Source organism: Sparus aurata, chromosome 2, assembly GCF_900880675.1.
Source record: "Sparus aurata chromosome 2, fSpaAur1.1, whole genome shotgun sequence".
In the NCBI taxonomy this organism is placed as follows: Eukaryota; Metazoa; Chordata; class Actinopteri; order Spariformes; family Sparidae; genus Sparus; species Sparus aurata.
The window spans coordinates 6702769-6714794 of record NC_044188.1 but is presented as its reverse complement, the minus strand read 5'-3'; the positions used below and the strand labels follow the sequence as shown (position 1 = coordinate 6714794).

The following is a 12026-nucleotide window of genomic DNA, read 5'->3' as shown; positions in this document are numbered from 1 at the left end:
TTTATTAATTTGAAGTATTAATCCATAAAAGTTGGACGTTTATTTGATGTTCAAACAAAGTTTTATTTGAATTCACATCGGTCTGACACTGCTGTGTGACTGGAATAAGAGCAGCCTCCTCCTATCTCAGCATGTAATCTGATGGCTGGGGCTGATTAGATAAGAAGGCTTGAAAGGGGCAAAAAAAAAGCCCGATTTCAGCTCTTTGTCACGCTGAGTGAAGAGGGAGCACGACACGGAAGAGACGAGCGTCTGGCTGTAATACCTAATGATGACCACAAGATGTCGCTCCATGCCAAGAGCGAACAGCTGCAGGTCCGACAGGAGCTGTCAACCTGCAGCTGAGGACACCGACCGGTCTATTTCCTTTCAGTATGCCTTCTTATAAAAAATGATAATAATAATAAAAAAGAATAGTTCCAACCGATGATTACATTGATTATCGATTAAACTGTCGATTGTTGTCTCTATTAATCGATTACTTGTAAAAATGTTAAAATTCACGATCACTGTTTCTGAAATCCCATGATGACGTCCACAAATGTTTTGTTTTGTCCACAACCCATAAATATTCAGTTTACTGTGTTAGAGGAGCGAAGGAACCGGGAAATATTCAAATGGAATCAAATTAGTTCAGACTATGACTGAAAAAAAAAACCCAAAAAACAATTTTAAACCGTTTTTGGTGGTTAATGTAAGAGTTGAACACCAATCGATTAATTGCTGCAGCTCTGTTAATACACACATATTGTATCATATATATTAAGTATCGGTGTTTTAAAGGTGTAGCCCTATTTGCCTCCGAAGTACAGCCTGATGTGAGAGGTTGTTTTTCATTTGTCATATATATCAGATGGCAGATGATTTTTCCAAAATATATTTTTATTAGGATTCTATATACATCCAAACACCACTTCAGAAATTCAGGGGTAATGGGGGGTGTGGAGGTAATGTGTGAAATAACGGCCGCAGTTTAATTTAAAGTCAGACCCTGGTGAGCTGATCCTCAGAGAGAAACACGGCTGACTGGAGGAAAAAAAAAAAAAAAGTTCATTTTGGTGCTCAGATACGATGTTTACTAGACGAAAGAATGAAAACAAGGTCTTTTTTTTTTTTTTCCTTTCACCTAACTCTTTTGACGCTTTTCATTGGCTCCCTCGCGCTGTCAGTCAGATGTGGGCGGCGTCATCGGACAAATGATAGTTCCAGTAAGTCCTCACATGCTGAACAGCTCAGAGAGTCAACAGGCTGTCCGGGGCGCAGACGGAACATCACTACTACTGGATAACAACAACACACCGACGGCTCGACACACTCTGGACACTCACACAACTTCTTCTCCTCATGACATGCCTTTTTACGAACACACTTTTTATTGTTGTTAACACAGATTTGGACCGGCTTGGGATGTGACTGTCAGTGCAGACTTTGCGCCCAGGCGGAGCTCTGTTTTTCCCGGACACATTTATCGCGTGTGCGCGCACATTTGAGAGGCGAAGTTGCCGCTTCAGAAGGGGCGACAGGCTCGTCACTTTTGCGTGACATTGTAACACTTGGCTCCGTCACCTCTCGACCATGGCGGAAGCGGCCCAGCAGCCACACCTGGTGGAGATCGACCCGGATTTTGAGCCCCTGTCGCGGCCGCGGTCGTGCACTTGGCCCCTGCCCCGGCCGGAGTTCATCAACCCGGGCGACTCCAACACGTCCTCGCCGGTGCCGTCCGTGAAGCAGGAGCCCGCCGGCAACAGCGACTTCATCAACAACCTCAGCCTGCTGGAGGAGACCGAGGACTTCACGGAGCAGAAGCCTGTCATCCTGTGCACTGATTTCCAGTGTCAGGAGAACTGCGTCCACCAGCAACCTCCACAGCAGCAACATCAGCAGCAACATCAGCAGCAGCAGCAGCAGCAGCACCAGAACCCGCAACTCCCGCATCACCACCATCAGCAGCAGCAGCAGCCGCAGCAGCAGCAGCAGCAGGTGCCTCTGCTCTCCTCCCCGGTGGGCACTTCGTCCTCGGCGGCCGCAGCTGCCGCCGCTGCCCAGAGGAAGAGCAGCTCCTCCCGGCGAAACGCGTGGGGGAATATGTCATATGCAGACCTCATAACCAAAGCTATCGAAAGTTCTCCCGAGAGCCGACTCACTCTGTCCCAGATTTATGACTGGATGGTGAAGAGTGTGCCTTATTTCAAGGACAAGGGGGACAGCAACAGCTCTGCAGGCTGGAAGGTACGATTTTTTATTTGATTTGAGCTGTTTTTTTTGCTACTCCAATCAGGAGATACAGTGTGTGTGTGTGTGTGTGTGTGTGTGTGTGCGTGTGCGTGTGTGTGCTGTCTGTCTGTGGCACTTCACAGGGACTTTATTGTGCTCAATGCTACGTTATTTATTTTTTTGTAATCTCCTGCGGTATCTCTGTCAGACCCCTGCAGGGATTTCTGGATTTTTCTGACTCGTTTGACAGTCATCTTATTGTGACTGCACCATGCTTCTTGGTCAGGGTTTGCTTATGTTTCCTCTGCATCATCTATGTGGTTATCACTCCTGCAGACATTTGCATCCGATCCTTGTGATGTGTGTCCCCCCCCCCCCCCCCTCACCCTCACCACCACAGTGTTTAGACAAAGGAGGATGCACTGAGAGTCAATGTGCTGCGAAACTGTTTGTCATTTGCTCCCCTTCATTGTCATCCCTCCAGTTATGGCACTTCAGCAAACTGACCAATTGCTACCATGACCTTAGACAGTCATCTGACTTCTCCCTGCAGTATGTGATTTATATGAGTCTGCTGACTCAACAGGGTTTTTTTCTTCTTCTTCTCTCTCTCTCTCTCTCTCTCTTTGCCAGTTCCCTCAGTGTGCTTTTTTTTTTTTTTTTTTGAAAACGCTGTGAGTTCAGGCTCTGGTATGTTTGAGGCACTTTCCTCCCCCGGCTGTTGTTGTAAAATTAATGATAGATTTTAAGGCTAAATCAGTGGGGTTTTTCCCCCCCCCCTATCTGAGTGTGTGCTTTGAATGGAGCCGGGACGGGTCTGTGTCGTAATGAGATACCAGAAGCATTCATGTGTCCTGGAGGCCGTCCAACACATTACACAAGAGGGGACTTAAAATTTCAGATGTGGTGTGACGGGCCCTCCCACTGAACACTATTGAAGGGCGTAAACCTCACTTTGGAGACACATAGTTTCAGTGGTGTCTGACAATAAATTGATGACAGTCTACTCTCCCAGCGGGAAATCATATTGAGCCTGCAGTCACACGGCGAAAGATTTATTACGGCTTCCCCCTGTTATAGGCCGTCTGGACTCTCGGGGAAAATTTAAAGCAGTCGCAGAGTGTTTTTTTTTTGTTGTTTTTGTTGTTTTTTTCCCCCCCCCCCGACAGAGGAGGCTCCCATGTTTGAGTCATGTGCTGAGAGATGACACACTCATGTCACTGACAAACGCCATCAAGTATTTCTTCTTCTCTAGCTGTGAATCATACAGGCAGGGAAATAAAAATCGGTCATAAGTCACACCGCTTTCTGCCCTTTAGCCATTTTCTCAAGTTCACCGAGGACAAGTGCAGTTTGCAGCGTTCCCATTCGTCCGCTTGACCTCAGTGTTTACAAAAACTGACAACACACATGTTGAGCTGTCAAACATCGTCCCGTCAGTCCGATTATATGGGTGGAAAAACCCCCTCAGCGTGGTGAAATACACACTGTAAACAGAGCGGGCGCTGGGCAGTGTGTTGCGAGGGTGGCGGTGTTTGTTTGGTTCCTCGAGGAAAGGCAACACTGTGTTCTTCCCATGCATCAGCACTTTGGCATCTATTTTATTCTACAGCTTCTATGACTTGTATGTAAAATGTTCTTATTTTGACCACTCTATTAACTGGAGTGGCACACAAATCAAACTTTTCAAATCATTACATCAGACTGATATAGAAAAGCTCTATAGACTAATGCTTCAAAGTATTGAAGGGGTATGGACATCGATAAATGGTTGCTGAGAGGACCAAAAAGATCATTCTTCCCCCAGTGAGCAGTAAGTAAAGGCTCATCCAAAATACTTCTGGCTAACTGATCAAACAAAACTAAAAAAGCTGCATTAATGTGGGAAATTGCAACTAAATCTGTGGGGAGAACGGACATTGGTGTTTTCAAACAGTTTTTAAAAAGAAAAGTATTTCTTTTAGGTTGTGTTAAAAAAAAACAACACAATTCAACACTCAGGTTATTACGATGTCCGGGTTCTCAAATGTGTCCAGAGTAAACCCTCTTCCCAAACAAATCAATGAAGGATCTCTGTCACAGTTACCTCCAGTGCCGGTCAGCTGATCGTCTTGGTGCACACAGGATAAGAGTCTGGAGGTGCAGCTGCAGGCCCTCGGTGAGCTAGCTGTGTCGTCGTTGGACGTTTGTGCGCCAGTAGGCAGGGGGTGGCGATAAAAATATACAGAATTGCAGAATCAGCAATCCTGATTTTGATTTTGATAAACAAAGCTGATAGGTCAAAACGATGAAATTTTGATTCAGAGTTGAAATTGTGAGACCTTTAATGAGGACCCGAGGCGGCGCCTCAGAACGCAAACTGAGGAGAGCGTTAGTCATGTAGAGTCTGACGTTGCAAAGTATGAACCGAGAAAAGAATCAGAGCTGGTGTTGAAATTCTCAGAAAGAAAGCACCGTGTTTCCCATCCGTAGTTTTTTAGCTGTAAAATTGTTGTAGTAAGCGTTTTTGTTAAGAAATCAACTTCTCGCTCGCCGCAGGATTGTCAGCAGCGGTGCCATCGTCTCACTTACCAGAACACACAGCTGCGGTCAACAGTTTCTCAGTCACACCGACTGGTCACAGTGTAATTAGAAAGTTATCATAAAGAAGAGTGCAGCTCAGAAGTGAGTTAACTATCTCCAGCGTCATTACCTCTACAGTAGTAGATCATTCACATGTCTGTAAAACATGCGACAGAGTCCCAGTGACTGAGACGCTGAGCATGTCTCGTGCCTTCATCGGCGTGAAGTTTCCCTGCGTTGCTCCGTCAATGCAACAGTTACTGTGTGATTGGCGGCTCGGAGAGGGGCGCTCAGGCACCGCCCGGGCCTGCTGCTTATCCTGCCATGTTGGGGGTGTAGACTGAGTAATACTGTGGGAAAGCAAAGTGCCATTCACTGCTGCGAGGGGAGTTATTCATAGAGCTCCCCTCGGTTCCACACAGGGGGGCTATCACACATTGTCTCTCTTCAGAGCGAGCTTACTTATGAGCCGGGGCGAGAGCCAGAGAGGAACTGAGGGAACATGACAATGTAGAATGGCGATTCTGTGTGCAGCCATATGGGCTTTGTTGTGTTCTTCAGTGGATTTATAATATCTGTTTAACTCCGTGATTCTGTCCTTTTCCGTTTTTCGGCGAGGATAAGGGTTGTTGCTTTGCGAGGCGAGCTATCTGATCCTCGAGTGTCTTGTTATAGTCTGTCTGGACTGAGGCAACGTGGCTGATTGAAAACATGAATATATGTAAATCGTGTGGCATACCTCCTTTCAGAAACACCAGCTCTGCAAAATGTCTAGACATCAAAAAAAAAGAAAGCTAAAACAAGTTTTTTTACGTTGACTTTTCAGTGAGGATCAAACACAGGTTCGGAGTAAATAGATTCCTCTTCAAAGTTCGTAAAAGACACATTTTTCCGCCCACAGACAATTAGTATGTATGCAGGCTTGAGTTTTGTGGTGTTGGAGCGTTCACGATGACAGGAGTTCACAACACAGGCGCTTCAATTCTCGGCACCATCGACCGCTCAGCCCCTAAGACATCGGTTGTGATTCACTTTCGTTAACCGGGGATCATTTCTCCCTCTCGGAGCAGTCGAGGCTCACCTGAAGTGATCGGGTGCAAGCACATGAAGTTTTCATTAAACTGTGATTAAGGCTGTCTGCTCTGTAATTGTTTGAGGCCGAACTCGTTTCTCAGCGCTGCCGATCCTCCACAGTCGGTCGTGTCTAAACTGAGTCACGACAGCCCCCACACTTCTCAGGCCGTCTGCGACAGTGTGAGTGTGAGGACAGTTGTGCCAGGTGGGACCAGCTTGGAGAAGCTCTCCGAGTGGACTGGACACTGGCCCTGGCACAGGGCGCCATCACACAGGAAGAGGAGCAGATGGCGCAAATTATGTATCACCAAACCTCTCTGCAGAGCTGGTTATTTCTTTCTGTCCACAGTTTTTGTTCTTTATCTCCCTCCAAATGTTATAATCGTATATATTTCAAGTGTGACACAATATACGCAGTACTCGCACATCCTTGCACGCCTGCCAAAATTCTGTTCTTTCTTGTGTTTCTCTACTATACGTACGTCACCACAAGATAAATATTTGGTTTCAGCCGGCGGAGCGGGATGGCTCAGGTGCTCTTTGATGTCAGTATCGAGATCAATTCAGTCGCAGGTTTTCTCTGTACACGGCGCTCTCTTGACTCGAAATTCCTCAGCCTACGCTGGTAAACACTCCCACGGATCTCAAAACAAACTGTGCCGGAGCAGACAAACACGCAGGTCAGAGCGGATTGTACAGCAAGTGACAGCAGGGTCATTACCGTGTAAATGCACTCATTGACTCCAATCCCTCTCAGTCTTACAGTAAACACCGTAGGTATCACGAGAGGAGAGCAGAGGTGGTGTAGCAGGTCGGGATGCGAGTGGAATTTCTGCATCTCTGGCGTGATTGTATGACCATGTCATGGGTCACAGATCCAAGCTACTCATTGATATTAAGAATGCAAGTTGTCTTGATTGAGTCACAGTGATGACATAAAGCGTCCATCTGAATACGTGAGGCATCTCATATTTGCTGTGGCCGTTATACGTTTTTTCCAAGGGCAGGTTACTCCATGGACCGATTACAGCCCCATCATCAGCCCATTTATTGTACATTAGCAATCGGATGGCAAGCAAGAGCACGGACCAAGGTGTATGTGGTTTTAAATTCAGGTCAACAACCTGATAAACCGAGGTCTCCCCTCTCTGTAACGATACGTTCATGAGGTAAAGTTTATTGCCCCCGCAGCTCCAGCAGGCAGTCAGCGTGACACAACATAAACACCTGACAATGGAGGTCGCCTCTGTGGATCCCTGCTGCAGTCAGGTTGATAAACAGGAGTGAGGATGAACCCACGTTTTTTCACCCCAGAAGTTTAAAAGTAATCTCTGAGCTCTCTCCCCGTTGTGTCAGAGCAGAATCCTGTGTGACTCAGAGTGTTTATCCCACCAGAAGGTCCCGCTTTCCCCGCCGGTTGATGGATTTCCATTGTCTTGCAGTATGTTTCCCAACCCGATTCGGACATCACACCACTGATGAATAATTTTGTCTTTGAGTCACATACCCTGTAACCTGGTTTTGTTTTATGAACCTTAATTGTAGATGTATTCCTGATTGTTGTTAAGGTCCTTATTTAAGATGTATATTCCCATGGACCCGGGGAACATGGCTTACAGAAATGCAGACGCCAAGAGTTTAGATCCTGAGTGAGCACAAAGCTGGTTGCACTTCATATCAAACTGCTTGTCTCTCTGAGTCTGAATGTGTATTAGTAGGACAGGGAATTGGATAGAACAGCAGTCCTCCTGTTTCTACTGGTTCAGCACACACACACACACACACACACACACACACAGACACACACCTCTCACCCCCCTGATGCAGTCGAGGAGTCCAACCTTGGCATTGCCCCAAGACATGAGGGGCAGCTGTGTTTCTCAGGCAAAGGGCTGGAGGAGCTCTCCGCGCCCTCCTCCCCATTTCCTGCCTGCGCCGCCCGCCTCTCCATTCCTGGTTTTCTGCCTCTGCACAAAGCAGGGCACACTTAGTGCTTTGAAGGGTTACTGGACCCCCCTCAGTCAAACTCGATGGAGCTAACCACTTACTGTCTTCATAGAAACATTAAGGCATGAAGAGAAAGAAAGAGAGCGAGGCAGAGCCCCAGAATGCTTTAAGTTCAGACTGGGTGACACTTGTTAGGAGTTGCATAACAAGACATTTACTGGAATCAGGGAGCCGCAGGCCAAAGTCTGGTGCCACTGGTTAGTCAGCGGAACTGTGAGGCACTGTGTTAGAGATATGTGGGACGCTAGTCTCCTGTGTGTGTGCGTGTGCACATAACCTGGGCCTCATAATTAAAGCCCTGCTCCTGGCAGATGCACAGACACGATGGCAGACAGACAGACGGGTCGACACAGGGAACATTCCAGCGCAGGCTTTTATATCTTTTATATTGTGGTGTGATATTCTGACTTTCCTTTTCTCCCCAGCTGATTTTAATCCAGAATCTCCCTCCCACCGCCGCTTTATCCCTCCCCTTCGCTTTTCATACCACTTATAAGGCTTTGATGTGCTGAATCACTGTAGCTGGCACACCATGGGTGTTAAAAAGCAGCTGTGTGTATTGACGATCGCTACCTGTTAGTCTTTGATCCGCTCTGTGTGAGATGTCCTGGTAGACACCAAAGAGTATTTTCATTATCACTTCATTAAATGATTGTGTATTTCGTTAATTGTCGAATTGTTGAGTTCAGAACCCAAAGACCGCTCAAATGCACCGCTCTGAATCAAAACAAAACAAACGACGTAAGCGTCACGGAATCATGGGAGTTGTTGCCTTCATGGCTAAACAACCAAAATATGCCAATAAAGTTTTACTCACATTCCATTGAGTCTCATTTGCTGACCCACTATCTGACTCTCTGCCAGAAGTGACAGAGACAGGTGACCAAATAAAAAACACCTTGGCTCAAATGATGGATTTCTTTGGGTTTGAACACTGTTGGAAATGTTTGGGATAGTATGAGCACACAGCTCGACAAAACACATCGCCAATGCCAAATTTGTTTTTTAAGCATTTTAATTCAGAAATGTTACGTGTTGTATCTTTAATTTCCAACGAAACGAAAGAAAGAGGCAGTGAATGACTTGAATGATCAAAATGTTCTGTTTCCAAGATGAACGGCCTTGTTTTTGGCTCAGCGGGGTATAAAAATGTGATGTATGAGGGGAAAATATTGTCATGCTACGTGTGATGTAACTGTGCCATCCACACTGGTTTGATTGAGCAACAGTGTGAAACTCGGAGCCCCACAGATGATTTCACAACCTCGTGTTTTCCTTCTGTCCTGCCACACGTTTGTTTACCTCTCAGCCCCGTCATTAGTACTCTCTGTTGTTGTCTGTCTGTTATTCCCCCGTCAGAGAAACATTTTAGGGTATTAATCACTGACTGAAATAAAAAAAAATAAAAAAAATAGGGAGTAAAGCAGGTCAGCGTGGCGCAGCAGGGATATCAAATGGTGTTTATGTCTGTGTGTGTGGAACATGTGTGTTTATTTATGGGTCCGGCCGTTCTGTAGCTATGAAGTCACATCACTACAACCTCAAACCACTATTGACAATTGATTCCATGTGCCGGTGCTGTCTGGGTCATTGTTCGGGAGTAAACCCTTAACAGCGTGTCCAGAATGCCATGGGAGGAAGCCAACAGGCAGTGACAGGAGCTGTGAGACGCATAACACAGAGGACCGCGTCCGTCTGTCTGTCCGACCTGGGGAGGCTTTGCAGTGTGAAGTTCTGTCTACGAACCGTTCTGATTCTGCCGGCTCGTAGTTCTGATTGCCAGACGGTGCTGCAGATGCAATGACTTTCCTCCCTCAAATGTGCCCAGAGCTCGCAGAGCGGATGTAACATGTAAATAAGTTTCTGCCTTCAGTTAGTCAGCTAGAAAAAAACATCCTCTGACTACTTTCTGCATTTTTGTGATTGTTAAAAAAAAGTTACGCAATGAGTTTTAGCGCTTTTGATGGCAGAAAAAGAAAAAGTGGCTTCATTATGCAACCGTTCAATTTCCCTATTGCTTATTATGACCTGTATTTATGACTTGTGTTCGTCGACAACCTCTAGTGGCTGTAGCAATTATTACAGCAGCAAAGAAGGCGGTCAGGCGACAGAGCGTGAAGAGTGAAAAAGTCGGCACAGGGAGGAGGATGCTATCACGGCATGTCCTCAGGTTCTCCGTCAGATCCAATCAGTATCATCCCCGGCTCCGCCCTCGTACAAATATGGCCACTTCTGGCTCCAAAAAAACACAAGAGGTCGATGGAAGAGATGCCAAATTAGTCCACAAATCAGGGGGTGACTTCATAGTGGGTTTACACATGACCCACAGATGTAAGATAAGCTAAACAGACTCAATTGGAGCATGCGCTGTTAAAACTGTATATGACTGTAAAAACATCACAAGTGATATTCAACCTTAGTTAGTGATACAGTTGTTGCTCCAGCTGCTAAACTTCACACTCGCAGAGCATTTATCTCCCTGGAAAGGACCCAGGAAAATCCCCGTAAAGTGCCCCCTTTCATTTAGCGAATTCAAACAAATCACGTCGAATGTGTACGCGGGCGTCTCCACCCACCTCAGACACTGGCATCGCACAGCCCCGCAAGCGCTCCTGCCAGAGTTTTGTTTTGTCAGTTTCTTTTTTTGGCTTTTGACCAGGGGACAGACAGTGGAAGAGTTTAAGAGATCTATGAAAAGGTAAAAGCAGAGAGTAGAGTCTCATTCAGCAGGCCAGAGCCCCCGTGGGTGCCCACGCAGGCTGCTTTACTCTGGAGTCGAAAGTTGACATCCAGCGCCGCGGTCAGGTAAACAGTCATTTAGGATGAGTCAGATTGTTTTGTTTTCCTCAGCGCGGGTTTAGTAGTAGCAGGCCGAGAGCACGTGATCGTCTGTTTTGGCAGTGGGTTTGCCCGGGCATGGCAGTTTGTTTCACAGAATATGTTGTTGCTCTGTTGGCCATCGCAACTTCTCATCAATTCCCCCCCCCAAAAATTGGGAAAATCTCCGCTGGGGGTTCACAGAAAGACCTCAGCATTGTTTTACGGTGTGAGAAGAGGAACCTGTCGTATGGATTTTGAATAATTTCACCATTCAGATGAGAAGTGAAAGCCCGCAGCACTTCTTCACACGTGAAAACTGTGGTGTCCCATCGATTTCTCATAGCGTATGTGTGTGTGTCAATGTGTGTGTGTGCGTGTGTGTGTGGCTGCAGACACACGGAGAGCGAGGAGAGCAACATTTACGGGACCGCTCACCGCCGAGAGCCCCAAACCACAGGCATTACCCAGACCCACATTGTTGTGCAATTCCCGCCCTAAAGCGATTATGCGCGGTGCCTGTCAGGCTGGCCCGGCATTATCACACAATCACACATGCACTCGGGCATGTGTGATTGTGTCCACATACATGACTCGCTCGCTGCAGATGGGTGGAAATTTAAATGTGCACTTTAATCCTGCAGGGCTGCCATGACTGTGCATGCGTCATCGCAGTGTGTAAAAGTGTGTAAAAGTGTAACCAAACCGCCCTCAGGTGTGTTCAGTTTAGGTTTGCACTGGTGTTTCAACAATGCAGCGCTATTGTCAGTCTTGTATAGCGAGGCTCTGGGCTGTGTGCGGTGTTTGTAAAGGAAACACCTCGCGGGGCGAGAGGGGAGGTTACCTGCAGTCGGGTTTCACTCGACGTTGGCACACACTCCACAGACTCAAACTCCCAAGTTAGACTTCTGTTAGCGATCTCGAAAGCCAGAGTGGGATGGTATTATTTTATAACCATGACAGACAAAAATTTCGTTTTCCATTTAAAGATTTATCTGTGGTATTACTGGATATAAGGCCTGATGTAATGTTTTCGAGGGTGGCCTGTGTTGGCTTCAAAGAAATGCTGCAGTGCCAGTCGGGAAGATTAGACATGTAACCACATGTGGACTCATTTTTCTCTCAATGAATCATTCATGCCCCGGTTGGAGTAATTGACAACAGAGATACCAAAGACAAAAAAGAATCTTGATCCGTTGACGGCATCGAAGTTTTGTGACGTCACGTGAAGAATCAACACTCATTATTTTCACAGTCTAACGACGCTGCGTGGGATTTTAATCAGATTAATCTTGACACGTGAAGGGGAGACGTTTAAAAAAAGGTGGAGACAGTTTTTAGTTTTTATTTCT

At 46.5% G+C, this 12026-nt stretch overlaps 1 protein-coding gene across 1 annotated transcript in view; it reads left to right on the top strand.

Annotated features, from left to right (window-relative positions):
- Positions 1–1217: 1217 nt before the first annotated feature.
- Positions 1218–12026, top strand: part of foxo1a (forkhead box O1 a) — a 28185-nt gene continuing 17376 nt past the window's right edge. Inside the window, exon 1 of the mRNA XM_030399032.1 lies at positions 1218–2229. Coding sequence (XP_030254892.1) covers positions 1576–2229 — 654 coding nt within the window. The 5' untranslated portion in view covers positions 1218–1575. The remainder of the gene's footprint in view (positions 2230–12026) is intronic.